Source organism: Drosophila busckii, chromosome 3L (assembly GCF_011750605.1).
Source record: "Drosophila busckii strain San Diego stock center, stock number 13000-0081.31 chromosome 3L, ASM1175060v1, whole genome shotgun sequence".
NCBI classification, from domain to species: Eukaryota; Metazoa; Arthropoda; class Insecta; order Diptera; family Drosophilidae; genus Drosophila; species Drosophila busckii.
In genome coordinates, this window is record NC_046606.1 from 3,846,923 (window position 1) to 3,870,092 (window position 23,170).

The window sequence follows — 23,170 nt, forward strand, 5'->3', positions numbered from 1 at the left end:
TCTGTTAGTATTTAAAATAATTATTAAATATTTAATTTTCACATTAAACTAAGCAAAGATAATTAATATGCGAGCATTGATTTGTTTTTTATAAAAAACACTACCATAATTTATAATATAATTTATTTTATAATTTAAAATAATTATTAAATATCAAATTTTCACTTTAAACTAAGCAAAGATAATTAATTTTTATATGTGAGCATTGATATGTTTTTAATAAAAAACACTAACATAATTTATATTTTTAAATATAATAAAAACTTCAGCCCCTGATTTAAGGCTTTACAGAAATTTTATAGCATTTATAGTTGCTTAATTAAATCTCTGAGCTCTTTTAAATTAATTTAATTCACAAATTGCTTATTTATAATTTGGTATTGGTATAGCAATTCTTTTATAGCAATAACTCACACCACCTACACCAACTCATGTCTATTTTAATTACATATATTAAATATTTATTAAAAACATTTATTGCATATTTTCCTTGTTAATGCACAGTTGTGCACAAAAGTGAATGCACGCTTGCCAATGCTCGATATGCAGAAAAATTTGTATGTTGCACAATCTAAAATCAATCCATAGACATGCAGTCGTCGTCGTCGTCGTCGTCGACGTCGTGCGTGCCACAAATTAAAGCCGCAGCTTAAATATGCATGAGGCAGCTAAAACTAAGTGTGAAAAAAAACCCCGTAGATCATCAAAATGCATTATTCGTTTGCAATTTCCTTCCGTTTTGGCCAAACGCATTTTTTTGAAAAATATTTTACTTTGTATTCGATTTTCAATTGAACTTGCTGTGAGGCTTCCTGCTATAAAAAAAAATAAAAAATTAAAATATGAGCAGCAGCTGTAAATTTGAGAGTCGCCTAGCTAGCTGAGACCTGTTTCACACACACACACACATACAGACGCACTTCAAAGGCGGCTAAGATTAGCAAAATATATGAGCTCCAATTTGCGCCTGGCAAACCCGGAAGATATGCCAAATATGCCAGCTGCTCTAGTAAGACAACAAAAATATATAAAAATAAATAAAGTCATTTGTTTTACGTGCTTTGCTTTATTAGGGAGTGTAGTTGAATATTAAAGCAGGGATGTGAGGCTAAAAATTTAAATATTTAAAATATTTTTTATGCTATACTTTACATTAAATATTATTTAATATTGTTTAACATTATCAATTGAGTTTAAACTATGACTACAGATTATATTCTATATATTCAATAGTCTTTGGTTTAAATAAAAATATTTTTGCTTATAATAAAATATAGAAACTTCTTCGATATGAAACTAATATTTTTTGCTATTATTAACTATAGAAACTTTTTTCGATATGAAACTATAAGATTTTATTTGGTTTATTTTAAAGTTAACTCTCGCCTTATATTAATTCAAAGCACTTTAGTTTATTTATTGCCTTGTCTAGTGCTTACAACTTTATCTATTTTTTGTTGTTAGTGTATTCAAAGTGTTTCATGTTGCTGTCTGCAATTATTGTTTGCTTTTATAGTAATTTTTATGTGCATTCTTCTAGCTGCTTATGCAAAGCGTGCGGCAGCGCAAATTATTCAAGCTCAATGAAAAGTGAAAGAAGTTTGCGGCAACAGCTTACCTAACTACTTATGTTGTGGGCGTTAGTGGGTTAAGGAATTCACGACGATTTGCTTGAATGATTTGCTGATACCAATTGGCGCTCGCATTGCTGCTCAAAGGTTTGGGTGTGGCTAAAGTGCTGCTGAGTTTTGCTAGCGGCAAAGCCTTTTCATCATTAGGCGCTGGCGCTTTTTTAATTAGCTGCTCCACTGGCAGTTCAAATGGCACTATGGGCAGCTCCTTGGGCAGCAAATTCTGCAAGCTTTGCAAACTTGCATTGCCTTGCAGCTGCGTCTTGCCATTAACTATATCTAGAACTGCTGGCTGCACATCCTGCGCTACATTTATATGATTCAAGTCCAATCCAAGCTGCTGCTTTAGCTGCTCGGCAAGCTCATGCTCTACAGCATCTACGCTTACATTCAAATGCTGCTTAGCATCCCAGCTTACATTCTGCGCTGGCTGTCGAACATGCTGCTCTCTGAATAAATCAGGTCGCTTGGTAGGCCAATGCGGCGTTGCTTCCAAGTTTCCCTCCTCGCCCGCTGCAAAGGTTTGTGTCTGCGCTAAATAGCCGCTCGCTTCATCAGCTCTATAGCGCGTCACTTGCACAAGTCCATCGGGACGCACATAGCCATAGCTGCCCTCCAAACTGCCATTTAGATAACGCCGCTCATCTCTGAACTGCACATTGCCTGTTGCCTTATCCTGCAGCTCATAGCCAAAGGCATAAGTATGCGGTCCTGCAAATTTCATGCATTCAACTTAATTCAACAAACTTTATGTTAAGCTTACCATAAGGCTCATGCAGAAAATAGTTGCTCCACTTGTTGCTGTCGCTGGCATTAGCAGCTGCTGTCTGTGTGTATGCTGCGGTTTTTGGAGGCACTGCCTTGGCCCACGCGGCGTATACTTTTGCGGTGAGCAGCAGCAGCAGCTGTAAGCAAAGTTTGTGTAAAGTTACTTAGCATACTTTGAGGCTATTTAGCAGCAGCAAAGCTTTAAGCGCAGCTGCTTTATTTAATACCCCAACACTTTAAATTAAATAGTTGAATAATTCTAAATAAATATTTATCTAAATAAATATTCAATTAATTAATAAATAATTCAACATAAAAAATTAATCAATCTAAAGTATAAAACTTTTATATTACTAGCAGCTTGCTCTATAATTTTTGTTGTATTATTTTCGCTTTTGTGTTTTGTTTTGTATATTTAAATCTTTGTTCTCTTTATTTTAAACAAATTCACTATTCACTTGAGTAGCAACTTAAGCGTAGTTTCTTTTCTTTTACTTAGTTCATTTGGATTTTAATCAACAAGTTAGTTTTTATATTTAGAATTTGAGCCATTCAGGCTTCAAAATAGATGACAAAAATATTTTGCTTCTGTACTTTTGCTATTAAACACAAACTAAAGTCTGCAAATGCTTTTAAAATTTGCTTAAGTTTGCTTTTCATTTCATTTATTATAAATACTTGCTTGTAGTTATAATATTTGACATTTACCAAAACATATTTTAGAAGAATAGAAGTGTGTTAAAAATATTGTTTAAATAATTAAATCGTAAAAAGGTTCTCTTCATTTAGAAGTTATGGCCCAAAACATATTTTCAGCCTTTGCTTGCTTTAGTTGAAATTATTTTAAATTCCATTTCTATTCTTTATATAAAACTCTCTGCTTACATTATAATCTACGCACTTACAGGCAGCCAGAATCTTAAAGCGCTTAACAAATTATTCATTTTGAATATTAATAAGCAATTGAATCACATTTGTTGTTGACTTTGTCACAATTTTTTTTTACTTCCGCGCACATTCATTGACAATTGCAAACTAAAGAAGCGCAAAGCTGAATTAAGCTTGAGCAGCTCACAAGTAAACCATAAACAATTAGAAAGACATTGCTAGCGCGCTAAATAATTTGTTTATGTTTATAGAGCGTCGTTAGATTCAGCAAACTTGTACAAATTGAAGAACAACACTGAAAAGCAAGTAATATATTAATATTAATGAAATACTTGAGCGTTTTTTTTTTAACATGATTTTTTATTAATTTTTTTTTGTGATTTTCTTTTTCAATTAATACATTTTTATAATTTGATAATATCGTTTGTTGTGCGGTTCGTTTCACAGAATATTTATCAACAATAGAAACACTCGTGAGCGTGAGAGACAATGTGAGAGTTTGTTTTGTGTTTTGCTACAGAGACAACATTGGATAGTTATTAATGTTTGTTTGTTTTTTTTTTGTGCTTTTCGTACAACATTTTTTGTTTATGTTTATATATATAAAGTATGATATTATAATTAAGCGGCATAAATTGTTTATAAATACAATACACACGAATTGTGAATGAATACTAAATGCAAACATGAAACTAGATACAAGAGAGTTTAATGTCAGACTGAGTGAGTGGTTGAGTGGTTGAGTGTGTGTGTGTGTGTGTGTGTTGGTGTTTGAGGAGACAGCAATAGAGCATAAGAGTGAGCGAGATAGTGCGCGAGGGTAGAGACGCGCGCATAAAGAGGTAAAGATGAGTTGAGTTGAGTTGTGTGAATGAGAGCTGCTGATAATATGTTCGAAATACAAAAGAGCGTAACAAAGTTGAGCGCGTCCTGCTAAGTAACTTGGCTGCTTTTGTTGCCAGCAGCAAAAATGGCACAAATAAATTGCTAACACGTCTGTAGCTTTGCTTGCTGCTGCACATGAGTTGGCATGCGTTTGAATGGATAGTTATAGTTATAAATATATAATACAAAAGTTGAGCTTGATAGTTAAATAAGTAAAAGTGTAGTAGAGTTGATAGGCCGCATGCCTGCAGCTTCATCACTTGGCTTAGCTGCAACTTGTTACCAAAACATTATTATCATACATTATCAACATTATCAACATCAGATCAAGTTATATGCGTTTTTGTTTTCGTATTTCCTTCGTCCTTGCCATGCCAGATCAGCCGGTTTTCATTTTTTAACTTATAGTTTCGTACTATAAAAAACATCTTATCTATTAGAATTTTTACTTACATACAAAAATTGAATTTTCTTGCATTTTCACTTTCTATGAGCTTAGCTTGTCTTGTTCTTTTTTTGTTTTCATCAACTGTTTTGTGTTTGTTTTGTATGGAGAGCACCAAAGGGTGATGACTCGGCTACTGCGTAGAGCGCGCGTGTTTAGTAGTGATGCAACAGTGGGGCATGTGCCAGCACTGGGGCATGCACGACGGGCGCATGGGCAATGATCTTGGGCGCGGTCTTGTGTACAACGGCGTTGAAGCCATGATGATCATCGGCTGTGTAGTCAACGGTGCGCACTGAACCATCGGGCTCGACCAGCGAGTATTGGCCTGTGTTAAAAATTGGTATTGCTCAAATTAGTATACACTTTGCTAGTTAAAATGTGCTAAAGTAAGCTCTAAAGATTGTTTGCATATTTATAGTTGAGCTGCTGCTTGCTCAAGTTCGTTGCCTAAGTCTTTTGATTTTAAAAAAGCATAAACAATGTGTTGAGTTTAGTGCATTTTAAAGCATAATTATGAAATAATTAGCACATCAAATTGAGTTTGCTGCTTTGCTGTTCAAGTTCGTTGCCTAAGTTCTTTGTTTTCAGACGTAAACAATTCAGAAATTCAGCTTAGCATTTAGGCTTAGAAAATATGTTGAAGTTTGCGCTCTTTTTGGAATTTTGAGCAACTTTATCAACAAGCAAATTATTGCTGCTATGTATTTTGTTTTGCTTGGAATGGATATTTGAATATTTACCCTTCACAACATCCCCATCACGCTCCTCGGCCTGAGACTTGATGTCACCGGTATGGGGATCCTTGATGCCATAGTTGAAGGAGTATTTGGGATAGGCCACAGGCTCAGCATGCACAGCATGGGCAAGCACTGGAGCATGATGCACCGACAACAGCGACGGACCATAGTGACCCAACTCAATGGGCACAGCCTGAGCAGCGGCGAACAGCAGAGCGATGGCAACAAAGTACTGCAAAAGGCAAAGCATAAGTTCTTTGCTGCATGGAAACACTTTTCTATTTTGTGGTTGTAGTTGTTGTTATTGTTGGTGTTATATACCTTCATATTTGTATTGAGCACAGAACGCGACGCGAGCTATGAGAGAGGACGAAGGATTCGTGTGTTGAGACTAAAGCTGAACTGGCACTAGAAGGCACACGGCTAGACTAATGAACGCTGTTTGGTAAAGCACGAAATCGTAAGCTGAACTGATGTTTGTAGCGATGACCAAAAGTATTTATATACGCGAGCAGCAGCAGCAGCAGCAACAGCGACGGCAGCAGCAGCAACAAGTTGAGTTGCAGCTGCAGCAAGTTAAGAGAGGCAAGCGTGGCACAGCGAGCGGGAGGTAGGTTTAGAGTCTCAGAGCTAGGCAGACCACGCATATGCCGGCTTAGGTTGTTGTTGTTGTTGTTGTTGCTGTTGGGTGCGGCATTTTGCTTGAGTTTTGAGCAGGCGTTGAGTGACTTTTTGTTTATTTATTTTCAACTCTAATTTTTGTATTTTTTTCGGCTGTATTAACAGTTAAGGACGCAGCAATTGAAAGTGACACTTTACCGCTTTGGTTGTTGTTGTTATTGCTGCTGCTGCTGCTGCTGTAATTATTGATTGAATGTTGGTAATTACGTCGCAGCTCTCACACTCTGCGTATATTATTTACCATAAATGTGACAGTCAACGGGGCGGCTTTATAATTACACCAACACTTGCAGCAGCAACAGCAACAACAACAACACAGCTTGACGCAATTTGTTGCACGACAGAACTTTTTGGGCTTTTGGCATGCAGTTGTTGCCACATATGCTTTAAATTGTTGTTGCTACGCATAGCAAATGTTGTGAACTCAAAATTAAACATATTTTTATAGCGAGCAATTTAAATTGCTGAGCTTGAGCGTTGAAAGTTTGCAGATATTCGTGGTTAGTTCAACTTTAGGCAGATTTATTGTTGTACTTTTTGTGTTAAATATTCTCTAAAATTTTTACTTAATTTAGATTAAATTAATTGGTCTTTAAAAAGTACTACAACTTTATTTAACGAATTTCAACATACAACATCTAATATTTAAATTAAATATTTAAATTTTAATTAAAATTTTTACGCCTAACAAATTCTTGTATAAACTTTTATGACAGTTGCTTAATGATTTGAATATTTAAGACAGTTGTCTAAAAATTTGAATATCTTGTATAAACTTCTATGACATTTGTCTAATAATTTGAATATATAAGTGTAACTAACTGATACTGAATCGTGCTTATTGCAGCTTTCGATAGTTATAAAACCCAATTCTCATATAAATTTATCTGTACGTTCATCAGTCTATGCCGCTCTGAGGGCGTTATAAATTGTATATTTAGCTTAAATGCCCAACATGTCACATTTGCTACACGTTCAACTTAAATTTGCTTTATTGTTGCACCGCCCCCATGCGGACAATGCAGCTTATTGTGGCAGCAACGCGAGCCCAAGCAATATGTTCTGGCATGACATACAAAAAAAAAAAATAAAATATGATCATATCTTAGCCTGGGAACACAACAAAACGCGGCTGTGTGCAAAAAAAAGAAAAGACAAAATCGCAAACAGAATCGACTTACATAAAATTGAGTTTAAAAACGGCGACAATGTTTGAAACAATTGTGGGGCCACGTAGCACAAAATGCAAACATTTGTGGCAACAACGTAGCTTGGCTTGCAACTAGCGCTGGGGCAAACAAGTTGGCCACGTCACGATCGCGATCGCACTTTGACAGTGCCACAAACGTTTGTTGTTGTTGTTGTTGCTTGTGGCGCGTACAGTTGGTTAGTTGGTCAGTGCAACATGCAACAAGCCGATTGCGTAACATATAACCAAACAGTTTTAGAGTCACTGTGCTTGTTTGTGTGTGGGCGAGCTGCGTTAATTGCTTGCAGCACCTGCCAGCGCCAACTATCAACGCATGCCACAGCGTTGCAGCCACGCCATAGATCAAACGTTTAGCAATTGCCTTCAAATCTGCGCAGAAACTAGAACACGACTTTAATCTTGATTTATGCGCTGCATGCAAAATATATATGTATACAATATATATATATATTCTTAGACATTTAAACGCACTTTGATTTTTGATTTTCAATTGCTTTGCGACATTGATATATGTTGACTTCACTTTAGAAAGGCCTTAGGCTTGTGCATTTGTAATCAATACGGCGTATGCGTAACTTTTGCCAGTTGCATCCGGCAATTAGCTGAGCAGCTTATTAAGCCAGCGGAAGCTACTCTACATTACATTTCCACATTGGTAATGCGAGACCTTAGCTGTAAGCAAATGCTATATTACGTATACGCAGTGTGTGCGTTGAGCATGAGGCAATGTTTGCTTTATTTTATTAGTAACAATTGCTGTATTTAGAGCACAGCATGAGCGTAAAATTGCATTTCAAAAATATTGCTAGAATATTAATTAAATAATTATTATTTGCTACATAATTTTTATTAATTTATTTTAAGAATTCCAAAGGCTTTCTTTTTCACATTCTAAGCTGCAAACAAGAATTAAAACTTCAAATTTTAATAAAAGTTTTGAATCATAGGCCCTACGATTTCAAAATACATGCAACTTTTAAAGTTCAGCAATATCTTATCTCATTTAAAGCTGCCGGCAATTCAGACCTTAGGCCTAAACTTTACAAATCTAACGAATTTTATATAAAACAAGCAAACATTTTGTTATCCAAGCTGCCTGAAAATTGTTGCTGTGGCTTATGGCAACGCATCTCTGGCTAATTAAAACATTTTCATTGGACATTCTTGCACGTCAGCGTCCAAACGCATGCGCTGCACACAGCAACGTTTGAAGCTGCGGGGTCTGTTATTCTAAGCGTCACGCCATAAATCTTCAAATGGCGGCAATACGCTGGGGATGCTATTAATGCAACAAGAGAGCGGGAGCGGGAGCGGGAGCGGGAGACTTGTCAATTAGTTAGCACACAAAAATGCCAAAGAGCGCTGCCAACCCAATTTTAGCTCAATTTTTAAGATAACTAAGTAGCTGCAAATGGTCAATGCGCGGCGCTCTCGCTCTTGCTCTCTCTCTCTCTCTCTCTACACGAGACAAGCGTCAGGCATTACAGCATCAGCTGAAAACCTGACGTCGTTTGATCCACTTTCGTTTGCCGTTTCGCACATTTAATGCGATTTTGCGCATTTGCGCGTATGAATTAAGCGTGTGATGAAATTGGCAGCAGCAGCAGCTGCAAGTGGAGCACTTGGCTGGCTTTGGCAATTGCCAATTGGCTGCGCCTGATTGAAGCCAATCGAACGCAACATGCAACGCACACGCTTCGCTGCAAGTTTTGAGTTTGAGTTACGCAAAGCAAATTACAAACTAATAAATTGAAACGAAAGATTTATTATAAATTTATCACAAGCATAACAAGTTAATATTCTTCTGCTGCTTCTTCGCTGCTTTGGGACTGCTGCTTGGCATCCTCATAGCCCTCCTCGCTGCTGCCTTCATATTCTTCTGCCTCCTCATCGCCGCCGCCTTCTTCATGCTCAGCGTCGTCCTCAGTCTCTTGCTGCGGCTCATGCACTTTATATGGCGCTGGCACCTGCTCCTCTTCCTCTTCTTCCTCATCGTCTGCCACTTCATTGTGCTCCACTTGCTGCTCCACAGCCGCAGCGCCTGCATCTGTCGCGCCATGTCCATGCAAACTCGCCACACCATTTGTAATCACCTCCGCTTGAAAGCCATGCGCATCATCCGCTGTATACTTGACCACACGCAGCGTGCCATCGGGATCCACCACACTAACCATAAGTGTTGTTTTTTTTTTTTTTGGCATTAATTGTTGTTAAAACATTTGGCTTATGTATCGCTTTACCTGTAAACGCCGCGCACTTCGTCGCCGGAGCGCGTCTCTTTGCGATTTTGCAGCACGCGCGTTTTGCCATCTTCGACGCCATAGGCAAAGCTATACTCGGGTCGTGCCACATAATCTGCACCATACTCAGGCACTGTCACCAGTCGCTCCGGCCCCACCACCGGCCCCTCAAAACGCGTATACGAGTAACCCACTGCGCTGCAGCCAACGACGCTGCTCAGCAGCAGCATTAGCCACAAATTCAAGACGCGTGCCATTGTAATACGGAAGCACAAACAACTTGCCACAAGCTGACGACGCGTCTTCATATGCGAGCTGTCTGTCTGTCAGTCTGTCTGATTTATTGATTGAATTTCACTGTTTTTAATTGCAAACTTTTCGTTTTATTTATTTGCTGCGCATTTGTGCACAACTCTCGTGTTATTTTTGCATTTGGACTAAGCGTCAAAACTTGCACTTTTGTCGTATTTATAGCCCACACACAGCCTCTGGCGAAAGGTCTACACCACACAATTCAGCATTGTTTTTAACACATTTCCGCAAATTATGCGCTTCACTGAGCAATTGGCAGGCAACTGTAACGCCGTCGAACACAAGTGCAAGAGCCGCAGCAGCAAGAGTTCAGTTGAGCGCAAGAGTGAATATAAAGAAATTATAAAGAAAATCTGCTCTGATAGATTGAATCATCAAATATGCCGCAGCGTCTTTTATTTTTAAATTGAAGACTAGTTTCAATGCTAAACAATTTCTTATAAGAAGTGCTTTGATTTTAAGTTTTGGGCAGAAGAATAAATATTCAAATAAATTTTATTATTCGTAGCATAAAATAAAAAGCCCTAATGAGTAATATTTTTATTGTAAAATTTAAGAAATTACTAACAAGAAATTATTTGTATGCCCACTGTTTACAACTGATCAAAGCGCTTAAACTAATAATATAAAATTCACTTATTAAATTCTTTCAAAAGCAGCAGCGAGCAAATTAGAAGCTGCATATCCAAAATTTCCAAACTGCAGTTGGTTATCGCCGACAGTTTAAGACGCTGTATATAGATAATGTCCTTGCTCAGTCCTAAATATTAATACAGACTGATAAACTTGACTATACATCCAGTCCAAATCATTGCAATTGCTTCTACTATGATTGTGAATCTTTTTTAACTAAACTATTAAACCAGTCGCACATTTTTAGATGTCTCAATCATTTTTTCATTGAATTTTTATACATAAACTGCTACACACCCACTTGCTGCCCTACCCGCCATCAAAGCTGTTGAAATGCTGAAATACATCATTTTCAACATATTTTATTTTATGTTGAAGTTGTTTTTATCGCGGCGTGACTTGCTCGCTGATTGAACAATTAATAGCATTGAGTGTTGCTGTTAAGACATAAGCAACAATTTTAGAAGATGCATAAAAATCGCTTTAAGTGCGTTCAGCTGATTATTAAATGGCTGCTTAAGCGATTTGCTCATGATAAGCCAAAGCGCAACTAAAAATATTGAAAACAAAACTTGACTGCAGCAAACGCAGCTGCAAATTTTTATATGACGCTTTGACCTTTATACTCTGGCGAGGGTTCCGCCAAAAGAAATATGGCTATTATTTTGACTACTTCTAATTTATAAGCGACTCGCATTGTTGTCTGTCGAGTGTGGTGGTTGTTGTTGCTGCCACATTGGCTGTTTTGTTGCATGAAAAATGCATATATCATTGGCCTCTGGTACTTGCTGGCTGTTTGTTTGGGCACATAGCGCGCACACACAGTAGCCCAAGCGTACCAGACAGCTGGCCAGACCAGCAAACAGACTCAACAGCGTTTGAGGCTGCTGTGAGCTGAGCCTCTGAGCTTGAGACTCTTGAGAGGCGGGTAACGGCATCGTGGGAAAACTTGTTGTTGCTCGCTGTGGCGCTTAATTACCCATTACACAAATGCAACTTGGTAGCTAGTGTATGGTTTTAGCCATAACCTAACCTAAGCTTAAACTGCAGTTAGCAGTTGTGGCGAAGAGAGCATTAGCGATGGGTTGGCCAGCAAAATTATAAACTAGACAATTTATTTAGGAATTTTAAAGATATGGATAATTATTTCTTAAATATTTATATATTTATTATTGATTATATCGATTAAAATAATTTTTAATAAATTTTGTGTGCATATATTTTTAATATTTTGAGCTCTTTTGCTAATTTGGAGATTGCATTAGCTTTTATTGCATTAAATTGTTATCGATTATATCGATAAAAAGTAATTTCGGTACATATATTTATTTAATTTTTTTACTTAATTAAAACATAAATATGATAGCTCATCTCTATCGAGAACGTGTTGGCAGCTAACAGCGAAAATTGTGTTGTTTGTTTTTTATGAGAAATGCTATTTTTGGCTTGGGCTATTAACGCGAATGTATATGACGTCGTAATTGTAATTAAGACGCAATTCGCAATTCGTTGGCCAGGTTCGTTGCCTAAGTCATTCGTATTGCCCTTTAGCGGCGCACGCGGCACGCAATAGCCGCTGCCAACCCAATGAGCCAATGCATTATGACAAAAGACAAACGTCGCTTGCCTGTTTGACTGTTGCCAGTTGATGCATGTTGCAATGCAAATCGTTGTCATTGCTGTTGTTGTTGTTGCCAATGAGGGACAACACGGCAATCAAAGTCTATTAAAAGCAAAACTAAGCCACATGCCACAAAATCATGTTGCGCGCCAGACGACAGTCCAAGCTAAAATAGAAAAAAAAGCCTAAATAGTGCAAAAGTTGCCTAGGGGTCGAGCAGGCGGTGAGGGGCGCAGCGAGCAGCGTGTGTTGAGTTAAAATCTGTCGAGCAGATTTCTGGCTTTTGAGATAAATTGCATCTTATGCTTCAGCGCTGGTCAAGTTAGTGTTTCTACTTTTTTTTTTTGCTGCTTTTACGATTATGTAAGCGCCTCTAACAATCGTTCCCAGCTACGGTTCCAGTTGCAGTTGCGCGCGCTCTAACACTTTAGCCCCCTCACGCTTTTTCTTAGGCAATGCTTTAGCCAGTGGCACTGGCGCTGGTTTGATTTCGTTTTTTATTTGCGCTCGCTCTACAGATTGCAACACACACGCGTTGCACATTTAATGAAAATGAAATTAAGTAAAAGTGCAGCAAACTGTTCTGCGCCATGGCCATGTCACTGCCACAGCGCAGTCAATAAATTCTATAGCCATATCTATAACTGTCTATAAAACAAAAAACTTGTTACAATGTGCGAAAATCAATGCAAAAATGCGTGGCATACAACGCACGCAACGGCCTCAAGTGCAGTAGTCGAGGTGCCAATTAAAGCTGCAACAACAGCAACAACAAAACTGAAACAGATCGTTGCCTTTTTTTTGTGGTCTTTAATTCTTGTTTGTTTATGCACCTTTGACATGCAAGCTGGTCAAGCTGCATGTTCGTTTGCCACGTTGCACGTTGCATGCGGCATAGTTTACACGAAGCTCTGCAGCAAACGTTGCAGTTGCAGTTGCATTGCGAAATTTGTCGCCTGACAAAAAGTTTGGCAAATGTTATAAATTAAATTTACAATTTTGGTGCTCATTAAATGTTTTGGTTTTTTTTGTTGTTGCATTGACCAAAACTAGAACATCGCTTTGGGAAATCGACAAAAATGCTTTTAATTGTTTATATAGTTTTTTTATGTTTGCAACTGTTGTTGAAATTTTCACGCGCTTTGTCACAAATTGAATAATGTCTCAATTGTACAGCAACAACAAAAGCAACAGCAACAATGCCAAACAAACAATTTAACATTGTTTGCAGTTGTTTAGTAAGTTGTTTTGGCTTTAATAAAATATAACTGTAATGCGCTTGTATAAGCGTATTATTATTATTTAACTAAGCAAAGCTGGCTAGACAGCAAGCTAAGTGTGCACTGTAAAAAAATCTATAAAATTAATTTTTATTACATTTTTATGCAAACGAAAATTGAGTTTCAAGCAACTTAAATAATTTTATACACTGCGCAAAATTATAATACAAATGCAGTAGCCTATATTATTTGTCGTTTTAATAATAATAGTTTTAAAAAATTATTTTTGTCGTACTTAATTTTTGTCATATATTTCTTCGAGTGTATTAGCATATCCTGCCAGCTGTGGCGAGACAAAGTGAAAGGCAATATACACACAACGCCCACTTGCCTACAAAAAATATACAAATGTTTCGAGTGTATATATATAGCTCAATCTAGACTTGATTTTTATATAAGTGTAGACATTTTTTATTTGATTTTTTTGTGACTAATTTGCTTGCTGAAGAAGTCAAAAACTAAAAATTAGAGCAAGTTACTAAAGCGCACAAGCAACTAACACTAAAAGCTTAAACCGGTAGCTAGCCGCACTACTGACCAACATATGCCACATGCAACATGCAGCAACAACAACCGGCTGTGAGCTTAAAGATCGATAGATATATGGGTCAGTGGAGGCGACGCTATATTGCGCACGTTTCACAGCGAATAATCTATGCAAGGCAACTGCAATTTTAATTGCCAATCATCAATGCATATTGATTCGCATTGTATAAGTGCGAAAGCCAAAATCAATTTGATTTACTTGAATTGATTGCAAGATTTTTAAATTAAATTTACGCTCTCACTCTCTTGCTCTCTTCACTACTCCACAAATGTCAACATTTATTTAAGAATTTTTCATTTGTGGCCACACCTTGCGGCGCTCCAAGCACCCGTAAGCCTCTCAATTCTATCACCCACAACAAATGCAAATTCTATATACGTATACCAATCAATTTGAATGTTCAATAACTTAATTAAACGCAAATCGAGGTTAAATTTGCATTTACATTGCATTTTCGCCGCAAGGGCGCAGAGAAAAAATGCGTGCAATTAAAAAATAATTACTGCTGAGCTACAATTAAAGTTGATTAAACCGCACTAAAAGCCGCAGTTAATTGACATTTAAGTCAATTCATTAACTAAGAGTTTATTATGGTCTGCGGGGGCTCAAACTTTGAAAAAATATATTTTTTTTTGGGCACAGCTGCCTTTTTATTTGTACGTATATAAAAAAAAATTGCCTGCAAACATTGCTAATTGCATTGACTGCCGTGCTGCACCAGTTCTCCATGTCTTTGCAGTTTTCACATGCTCGACTTTAGTTTATCTACTATTTTTCCTAAAAAAAATCAAAATTTACATACTGTGTTTGCGGCGCCACAATTCTCAGGCTTCATTTGTTTTGTGTATTTTTTTGGTAACTTGTTGTTAGCGGCAATTAATGTTAGTTGCTAGCTGTTTGCATAAATCAGCCTAATTGTTATATTTAAATTCTAAATTTGGACTTCTTGGCGCACGCTTGTCGTGCATATGGTGACCCGACATGGTCAGGCATCAATGGCTAAGAAACATTCCCTTATGTGTTATTTGGCATGTAGATTATGCATGGACTTTTATTTATGTGACAGCTAACAGGTGGCCTAACACTGCAACAGGTATTTTTAGTGAATTTCAATTAAATCTTATGGCAATTAAGCAGTCGCTATGCAGCAACGTTGTATTTCAAACTGCGCGCGTAGCTAACAAGCATCGATAACAAAACTATCATTTCGATAGCAACAAGTAGGCTGATATGGCAGCACTGTTCAACAATTGAGCAGCATCGAATCTCTCGCTCACACTTATTACAGCGGCGCTGCTCGCACAAAATGCTCTTGCTGTTATTATTTGGTGGTGCAAAAAACAAACAATGGAAGTCGAAATTATAGAAAAGTCGCTTAATAACCCGGTAATTATGGAAACCAGCAAGGATGATAATAACAATACCGATGATGATGACAAATCTACAATTGTGGCACCCATTGCGGTTGCTGCGCGTTCGAAGCAGCTGCTTAAAACAAATCTGCGTGTGTTGTTATCAAATTTGTATATGAAAAGCGCGGGACGTTTGCCGGGCGCCGCTGTACCCCGTTGTCTATACAATACGAGTCTCTGCGTGAGCAATCATCGATGTGCCATGCTGCCCAATGCGCCGGATATATCAGTGGCACAGGATTTAACAACCAATTTACATAGTCAGCAATACGATACGTATTTGCAAATGCTGGAGATGCTGGCGCTACAAACGGTCTACCCCGGCGAGGGTGTATTTGAGCGTCTGCTGGATATGGTGATGGTGAGTGGCAACTGGCATGAGCAGTAACAAATTTGAAGCTTACCTTTGCCTTGGCAGATACTTTCAACCAAATCTATGACTATGGAGGAGTTGCGTCAGCGCTATGAGCAAGTGCTGCGTATTTACTACTTGTTGCTGGATGCATTTCCGCCCTGCTGGACCACATTGCGTCCCTACTATTTGCATTTTCTGGGTATTAATACTAGCACAGACGTTAGCGTGGAAAAGACGCCACAAAAGTTGCAAGTGTTTCTAGACGTGTTGGAGGATTGCTTGGCTAAATGCTCAGAGCAAGAGCTAACGCAGTATACAAGTAGCCTAGAGGCGCTTCAATTTGACTATGACAATGAGAAGCCACATAAAGTATCAGATGGTGACGTTTTTCTTGGCGATGTGGAGGATTTTGATTGGGAGAGCGACAAGCAATGGATAGATGATGTTAAGAAAATGTCAAATGGCGTGCAGTTGGCAAGAGTTTTCAACGGCTTGGACATGCTATGCTCGGTGCTGGAGCGTGAGTTTCTTTCTTGGCTGGACCATAATCGCTTGCAACAGGCAGAAGCGGATATATTCCAAGAGGAAACAAAACCGTTTGTGCTTATTGTCTTTGGTATTAAGTCGAATTTGCGGCTAACAGCCATTACTAAGCAGCTATTGCGTTTGTATAGTCGTGCCGTAGCCAAGGACTTGCATCAGGAACGGCTCAACGTGCTGCATGTGAGTAGCTGAGTGGATTAAGCCAAGTGCTGCTTTTTATTAATTAACTTTTTATAGCGCTATATCTCGCTGCTCATGGAGGCCAGCAACACTGCAGAGCTTCAGTATGTGGACAATGCTGTCGTTTATCCCAGCTTGGGAACTCAGACGCAACGTTTGATTGTGGAATTCTTAAAGATTTTCAAGGCAGAGAATCCTTCGAATATTAACAGCTATGTTAAGCAGCTATCGCAGCTGCAACAGCCCTATGTGCGCTTCACCTTTGCGGATCAGTTTCTGCAGCTATTCTACTTCTCCAGTGCACCGTTTAATCCTGCCAAGATCAGTGAGGAATTCAAAGCCAAGCAATGGCTAAAATATAAGCCCAAAAATGAGCAGGAGCAAGCTGAGTTGGAGCAGCTTTCACGCGAAGATTATCTACGTGTACTGCTTAACGCCTTGCAGGATTACTGCAAGTGGCTGAATCTCAAAACCTGCTGGAACTATATAAAAACCAAAAAGCCTATCCAACCGTTGCAGACTACAACCAGCAGTCCGCTAGCAACTCCAGTGGGCGCTGTAACTGGCAATGTGGGCAAAGTCTTTGAGCTGGATGAGATGCAAAAGGAATCGCATACCTGGAAGCAGCGCATGAATTTGAAAGTGATTGTTAGCAAGCCCAAGGTTAGTCTGCCTGTGGCCAGAATCAGCGTTACCAAAATAGCAGAGGTATATGGCACAGATCTTAGGCAGTTAAGATACTTGCGACGCGTTCTGTTAGTGGCTAAACGTTTTATAGATGTTACGGAATGGTTAAGTTTTTTGGACGATTTTCTAGGCGAAGATACGCCGCCAGCTTCATCAGAAGCATAAGGCTGGCAATGATCTACATATGCATTTAAAGTTTAGTTTTTTATATTAAGTTAAAAGACCAGTGTATAAAGATGGAATTTATGTATTTATTTAAGTTAAGCAAATATATATGTAAGCATAAAAATACACTTGTTTTAATTTCCAAATATATTTTCATTTCAAATTTAAATTTATTTTACAGAGAACGCGCTTTATCATATCTCAAAAGCTGTGCTGTTAATGCTCAACAAAATAGCGAGTATCATCTACAATCATTTTGTGGAGGCATGCTTCATTGTAATGTTAACTGAACTGAAAATGTTGAGCGCTGAGCAAACGAAGGCGAAGATGATATTTGTTGCTCAATTATATCGAGCCCATAAAGATTAAAATTAGTAATGGCGCAAACAATTTCAGCAGGAAACAATTTCGAATTAAAATGCGCGCTCGCTATAAGCGCAATAATCAAAATGTTTTCGCCGCCGCACGTTGGAACATCGCCGCAAGTCTTAACAGTAACAGTTTGCTGTAATGTTAAAACTGAGTAGCAGCTCAGTTTTTTTCTGTTATTTACTTCCTTGTTCAGACAAAAATATCCTGCATTCAATTGCGAAATTTCATTCGGTTACATATGAACGCAAAGGACGCAATATTGGGCAAATAAATATCGAACAGCAAACAACAAAAAAAGTAAATGCCTTACGGTCGCGACAAAACTATGCGTTTAATCTTAAACGTCTGCTCATAAAGCCGAAAGGATGTGCAAAAGATGTAGTGAAAAAAGTGTAAAGTAAAACACAACAACAATAGCAGCGACTAAACGTTGTGTGCACTGTGCTGAGCGCTGAGCAAAAAGCTAACAAATTAGTTGAATTAAAGTAATAACAAAAGCCACAAAAGAAAGCAGCAAAATGTCGACAGTTATGGAACAGGTGAGCCTTGCAAAATTTCATTAAATATATTTAAGATTTTTGCGATTGATTATAATAATAAGAATTGCCGACGCTGCGTAACATTCAGTGTCAGTGTCTACCAGGCGGCTGATTGTCTATAAGTTTGTTTGTGTGTGCGTGTGTGTGCGTGTGTTTGCGTTTGTGTAGGTGTAGTCTGCTTACTCGCGCGCGTTCTCGCTCTCTGTCGCGCTCTCTTTCTCTCTCTTGCTGCTGCCCTTTTGTATGCATATGTATGTGTATTGGCATGTGCTTGACTGTTTTGCATTGCCATGCCAACGGGCATCGAGACATTTGATGGGTTCCAACTTCCTGCTTTGGCCTACGCGATTTTGACAGTAAAATTCGATTAATTTCTAATCTGTACAAATCAGAGTGACAACTGCCAGACAAGCTCCATATAAAATAGCAACAAATTCAAAATAGCTTTGCAGAATTGAATTGAATATACAGCTAGAAACGCAATGTGGCATGCAAATAACGTTTGCATGCTCATCAAACCCCTTCTAAAGTGAACTTCACTCAAGCGTGTGTCTGTCTGTGTGTGCGAATTGACATTTTGTCCAACTTGTGTTGCTACTTGAAAGTGCCACAAGTATGTATGGCGCCTTAAAGTAGGCTTTAATAATTGTACAACTTGCCATTTGCAGCAAAGTTGGCGCTCAAGTTTTTTAATTGGTTTTCTGTTGATTTTTATTATGTTTAATATATATACGAATTGCGTAGTCTGGCGCGTATATTTTGCGGCATTTCCTTATACTCTGCAACTTTTTGCAGCATGTAGCTCGAGTCATTACGTTTTATAGACTTTATAAGAAGTTTCATGCAGTTTGACTAAAAACTTTTCGCTGCCATGTACTGTCAGGTGTATGTAAAGTAAGCAAAAGAGATAGTGAGCTGCAGTTTTGTAAAAGAAAAACACATTTTGAAGCGTTTATGTCTGTGTTGACTTAAGGAAAAGCATTTATTGTTCTTGCTTAAAATATGTGCGCTTATTTTGAGTTTGTTTGTCATGTTGCCACAGTTGGCGCACAGGCTAAGTAGCATTATGCGTCAACTTGAGACATTTACATACTTTTACATTTTATATTAAAAAAATATAAAAGCAATTGTAATGAGCAGTGCCTGCCTAGTAGGTCATTGAAAAGGTCAACGGCTAATGGCCTGACAAGAGCTTAGCGAGTATGCCATAAAATCTTTATAAAAATAGACAAAAGATGCGAAACATTAAAGCTAGAATTTTACTAAAAAATGTAGCACAAACACAAAACAAACAAAGCTGTACTTTGAACTTCATAGCATAGCCAACAATTTGTAGGAGTGTAGCAAGCTAACTAACTACGACAGTCATGCACACCTTTAGTTGTTTGCGATTACGTGCAAGGTTTCCTGACTTTTTGTGCAACATTTTTAGCCCAAGCATAAATTACAACTTCAGTAAGGTTACCTAGCCTAGCTGCTATCTGTCTCGGCTTCGCACCTTGCACTCTCTCTCTATGCTGGCCTAAAGTCACGCTTCCCCTAACGCTGTCAGTGTCGCCGGCTGTGCCTTACATAATGTTAATGATGCTGCTGTTTGCTTGTTTCGCTGCCTCTAACCGTAGCTCATTTCATGGCAAAGAAACAAAGCAGGACAAAAACAAAAGTCATGCAACAAAATGCATAAGCAGCAGCAGCAGCAGCACGTGCAATGGTGTGACCTGCTGCATCCTCAGCTAAATGGTTTTGTTGTTGTTGGTTTTCCCATGTTTTTATGCATATTATTTCAATTTGGCGGCATAATAAAGTGCTTCCGTTGTGAGGATCGCAGGGCGTATGCGTAATATGCATTTGCCAGCTGCATCCCCAAGGATAACGCCTTTGGCTTCGTTATGCTTATTTGTTCTAATGCATAAAACACACACTGTCATTGACTGCAATGCATAAAGCTGCCCCTGAGACAAAGCTACACTGTAAGAAAACAAGTTTCTTGCTACAGCTGCTGCTGGGGTTCAGGGACTCAGCCTCCAAAAGTTCTCATGTTTGACCAGTGACCCTCAAACTCGCAGCTGCTTCAGCTTCAGTTCGTTTCGAATGACTTTACTCTTAGCAACAATTTTGGCGGCGCCGACGGCTGCTGCTGCTGCTGCTCTTAGTGCTGGCCAAGGTCAGAACTTTACTGTTTTGATTTAATTTATTGTTGCATACATTTGTGCGCTCATAAAATGCCTAAACCGTCACGCACACACATACATAAAGCTGCTGCTGCTTCTTCTTACTCGCCTTGCCTGCTTGCTAGCAAAGACAATATTTTCTCTGACTGCTGCTGTTTATCTACGTCTTTGTTGCTGCCTTTTTATATACAGCTCCGGCAGTGTGTGTGTGTGTGTGTGTGTCTTTTGATTGCTTTTTCTCCACACTGCCACGCCCCCACAGTCAGAGACATAAGGTGACTCAATGTCTTGCTCATTTCCTACGTTTCAAACTGAAACTATATGCCAACAACACAGACGCTATAACTTTATAAGCAGCACACCAGAGTGTCGCAGTCGCTGTCGCTGTCTCTGTATGTGTGTGTGTGTGTGTGGTTAAGACCCTGACCATGCCTTTGTGGTCAACAGGGCAGGAATGGGGCTGACTTTAAATGACTTTTTCCTATGCGCAAAAATTTGCTTTGGTCTCTGGTACGTTTTTTTTTATACGTCTAAAAAAGAGAAATGAAAATTGCTTCATGCAATTATTTTACAATCTTTATATTTGCTCTTTGTTCGCATTGGCTCTTTGGTTACACAATTTTTGCCAAAGAAACTTGTAATTACCAAAAGTTAACAAATTTTGTTTTGAATGCTCTCGCTTATGAAATGTTTGTAAATTTCTTTGGATTCAAAGGCACTAAAGATTGGGCACAAGTTTGGCTACGAAAAACTTGTAAACTTGATTAACCAAATGCTACAAAAGCTTTTCTTTTCAACAAACTATGCTTTTGTTTGTTTAGAGCAAAGCAATTATAGGCAAATGTGTGCAGGCTTATGGGAATGAAAATTCGATTTTATACAGTAATTGGAATTTGCATTTTATATTGCTAAAGTAGGGAGCTGTTAGAAAAATTGGGTGTGCATTGAAAAATATTAAGACGTTTGGCTACGTGACCAACTGAGCAGAGAACTTCACTCAATCGATCACCGCCATCTTCGTTTAGCGCTAACAGAAGGCGTGCGTGCTTGCGCTCTCGCTCTTTCGTTAAGCTGCAATGTAAAATGAGCTGCGCTGTTAAGTGAGCTGAGCTGTTAAAGTTAGCCTATCTGTTAAAGTGAGCTGCGCTCTGTCTGTCGCTAAGCTGTGCTGTGAATGTTAGACTACCTGTTAAAGTGAGCTACGCTGTTACAGTGAGTCTGTTAAGTGAGCTGCGTCCTCGCTCTCTAGCTAAGCTACGATGTAAAATGAGCAGCGCTATCGCTTTCGCTAAGCAGCGCAGTTAGCTGTGCTCTCGCTAACCTGTGCTGTCAACCTTGCAGTGTAAAGTGAACTGCGCTGTTAAATAAAACACTCACAGCAAGGCTCTCAGCTGATGTTAAGCCAGCGCTCATTGCAATGAGAATGTAAATATTTACTCCTTGAGTAAGATCATTTGCTGCTTTGCATATGCTGGGGGGTGAGTTTAGTCGTCAGCGTGTAAACATTAGCTGATTAGCAATCGCTGTATATTTTCAAATACTGCACTTGCTTACCTTAGTTAATTTTATTGAATCAAGACTGTGTTTTCTTATGCTCTTTAGCTGTTTACACATACATATTATTGATTATATTATAAATCTTTGGCACTGCACTTGAATTTTGTTTTTCTCGGCACCCACACACACACCCACACATAAGTAAACAAACAAACATACATACCTTTAAGCCCTTATAACAAGCTACAGCTTGTTGTCTGTCTGTCTGTCTGTCTGTTTGTCTGACTGTCGTTCTGCCTGTTTCTGATAGGCGTATTTATTATACGCACACACACTCTCAAGCGCAAGCTCAAGCGTTATTTAATGAAGCTTAGGGGGGCACACACAAGCTTAAGTATACAATGGAGCATACTTCGCATATATAAATTATATATGCCCATTAATTGTTAATGCTTTATAAATACGATATTATTGGCAATTATTTATAAGCAACGAATTCAATTACAAATTAATTTTTAAGCAACCTTAGATTTTCTTTTCCGCGCTTGAGCACCTAAATTTATTTAAATAACGCTCTAACTGAATTGATTGCAGTATGAACAAAGCAATTGACTTGCGTTCTTTTTTTTTCATATAATGCGCACACATATGTATTGTGAAAATCATATGGCATGCTTGGTATTTTTTCTTGCTGCCTTTTTTCTTCGCATTTTGCTTATTTTATTACTTTTACTTTTTACGATTTATTTGCTGAAATTGCTTATTTCCCTTATGCGCGCAGGACACACACAAACAAAAAAAATGAAGAGAAGACAGGCACAAGTAAAAGGAAATTGGCGTATTGTTTTGTTTTTGCCACTGCCACTGCCACTGCTACTGTTGCTTCAGCTTTATTGTCTGCCTCTCATTCCTTTTCGCTCTATCTCGCTCTGCTGCCAATGGCATAACGCGCTTGGCTCTGTGGCAAATTCAATCAACGTTTTGGCTCTTAATCGATTCTTTATAGTTCTATTCTTTCGACTTTGCTGTCTGTGGCACAAGTTTTATCAGTTTCCTTCATTGCTCTGACGCCATATGCACAATAGTTGGTAGTTGGCTTTATTCTTTTTATTAATCATACGCCATGTTGCATGCGCTGACTGCTCTCCACACTGCTGAATGCACACAAAAATTTTCCAAGCCTCTGCACACACATGTGCAAGGCAAAGAGAAATGGCTCTGGGGTTAATCGGAATTATCCAGCATAGTTTGCATAAAAATATATTTTTTCGCTTGGCTTTAAAATTTCATTAAGCAGCCAAGCAAAGTATTAAAATAAATTGAAAGCTAAAAGCTGCAAACTAAAATTTAAATTATAATTAAACTGCA

The 23,170-nt window shown here is 38.4% G+C and overlaps 5 protein-coding genes across 5 annotated transcripts in view; 2 read left to right on the top strand and 3 right to left on the bottom strand.

Annotated features, from left to right (window-relative positions):
- Window positions 1-1,311: 1,311 nt before the first annotated feature.
- LOC108599028 lies at window positions 1,312-3,426 on the bottom strand. Its single transcript, XM_017985808.1, has 3 exons — window positions 3,305-3,426; window positions 2,395-2,536; window positions 1,312-2,342 (listed from the first exon to the last, which is right to left on the bottom strand). Exons 1-3 carry the CDS (start codon window positions 3,341-3,343, stop codon window positions 1,627-1,629), a joined length of 897 nt encoding a protein of 298 aa, XP_017841297.1. The 5' UTR covers window positions 3,344-3,426; the 3' UTR covers window positions 1,312-1,626.
- Window positions 3,427-3,664: 238 nt separating this feature from the next.
- On the bottom strand, window positions 3,665-5,825 carry LOC108598563 (cuticle protein 8). Its single transcript, XM_017985247.1, has 3 exons — window positions 5,679-5,825; window positions 5,361-5,589; window positions 3,665-4,945 (listed from the first exon to the last, which is right to left on the bottom strand). The coding sequence occupies exons 1-3, from the start codon at window positions 5,682-5,684 to the stop codon at window positions 4,773-4,775; spliced, it is 408 nt and encodes a 135-aa protein (XP_017840736.1). The 5' UTR covers window positions 5,685-5,825; the 3' UTR covers window positions 3,665-4,772.
- Window positions 5,826-9,039: 3,214 nt separating this feature from the next.
- LOC108599275 lies at window positions 9,040-9,930 on the bottom strand. Its single transcript, XM_017986071.1, has 2 exons — window positions 9,489-9,930; window positions 9,040-9,414 (listed from the first exon to the last, which is right to left on the bottom strand). Exons 1-2 carry the CDS (start codon window positions 9,794-9,796, stop codon window positions 9,042-9,044), a joined length of 681 nt encoding a protein of 226 aa, XP_017841560.1. The 5' UTR covers window positions 9,797-9,930; the 3' UTR covers window positions 9,040-9,041.
- A 5,214-nt stretch (window positions 9,931-15,144) lies between these two features.
- LOC108598802 lies at window positions 15,145-17,319 on the top strand. The gene is made up of 3 exons (XM_017985545.1): window positions 15,145-15,654; window positions 15,712-16,371; window positions 16,429-17,319. The coding sequence occupies exons 1-3, from the start codon at window positions 15,229-15,231 to the stop codon at window positions 17,221-17,223; spliced, it is 1,881 nt and encodes a 626-aa protein (XP_017841034.1). The 5' UTR covers window positions 15,145-15,228; the 3' UTR covers window positions 17,224-17,319.
- Window positions 17,320-17,869: 550 nt separating this feature from the next.
- LOC108600769 (probable serine/threonine-protein kinase nek3) overlaps window positions 17,870-23,170 on the top strand; it is a 34,832-nt gene continuing 29,531 nt past the window's right edge. The window contains exon 1 of the mRNA XM_033293624.1: window positions 17,870-18,134. Coding sequence (XP_033149515.1) covers window positions 18,114-18,134 — 21 coding nt within the window. The 5' untranslated portion in view covers window positions 17,870-18,113. The remainder of the gene's footprint in view (window positions 18,135-23,170) is intronic.

Bases quoted from the DNA above. Each gene is read 5' to 3' on its own strand.
- LOC108599028 (XM_017985808.1), bottom strand. From the start codon at position 3,343: ATGAATAATTTGTTAAGCGCTTTAAGATTCTGGCTGCCT. The intron at 2,537-3,304 runs GTAAGTGCGTAG...CTTTGCTTACAG, and splicing joins CTTTAAGATTCTGGCTGCCT to CTGCTGCTGCTGCTCACCGC. The intron at 2,343-2,394 runs GTAAGCTTAACA...TGAAATTTGCAG, and splicing joins TTTTCTGCATGAGCCTTATG to GACCGCATACTTATGCCTTT.
- LOC108598563 (XM_017985247.1), bottom strand. The intron at 4,946-5,360 runs GTAAATATTCAA...TTTTTAACACAG, and splicing joins TGATGGGGATGTTGTGAAGG to GCCAATACTCGCTGGTCGAG.
- LOC108599275 (XM_017986071.1), bottom strand. From the start codon at position 9,796: ATGAAGACGCGTCGTCAGCTTGTGGCAAGTTGTTTGTGCTTCCGTATT. The intron at 9,415-9,488 runs GTAAAGCGATAC...ACTTATGGTTAG, and splicing joins GAAGTGCGCGGCGTTTACAG to TGTGGTGGATCCCGATGGCA.
- LOC108598802 (XM_017985545.1), top strand. From the start codon at position 15,229: ATGGAAGTCGAAATTATAGAAAAGTCGCTTAATAACCCGGTAATTATG. The intron at 15,655-15,711 runs GTGAGTGGCAAC...TTGCCTTGGCAG, and splicing joins GTCTGCTGGATATGGTGATG to ATACTTTCAACCAAATCTAT. The intron at 16,372-16,428 runs GTGAGTAGCTGA...AACTTTTTATAG, and splicing joins AACGGCTCAACGTGCTGCAT to CGCTATATCTCGCTGCTCAT.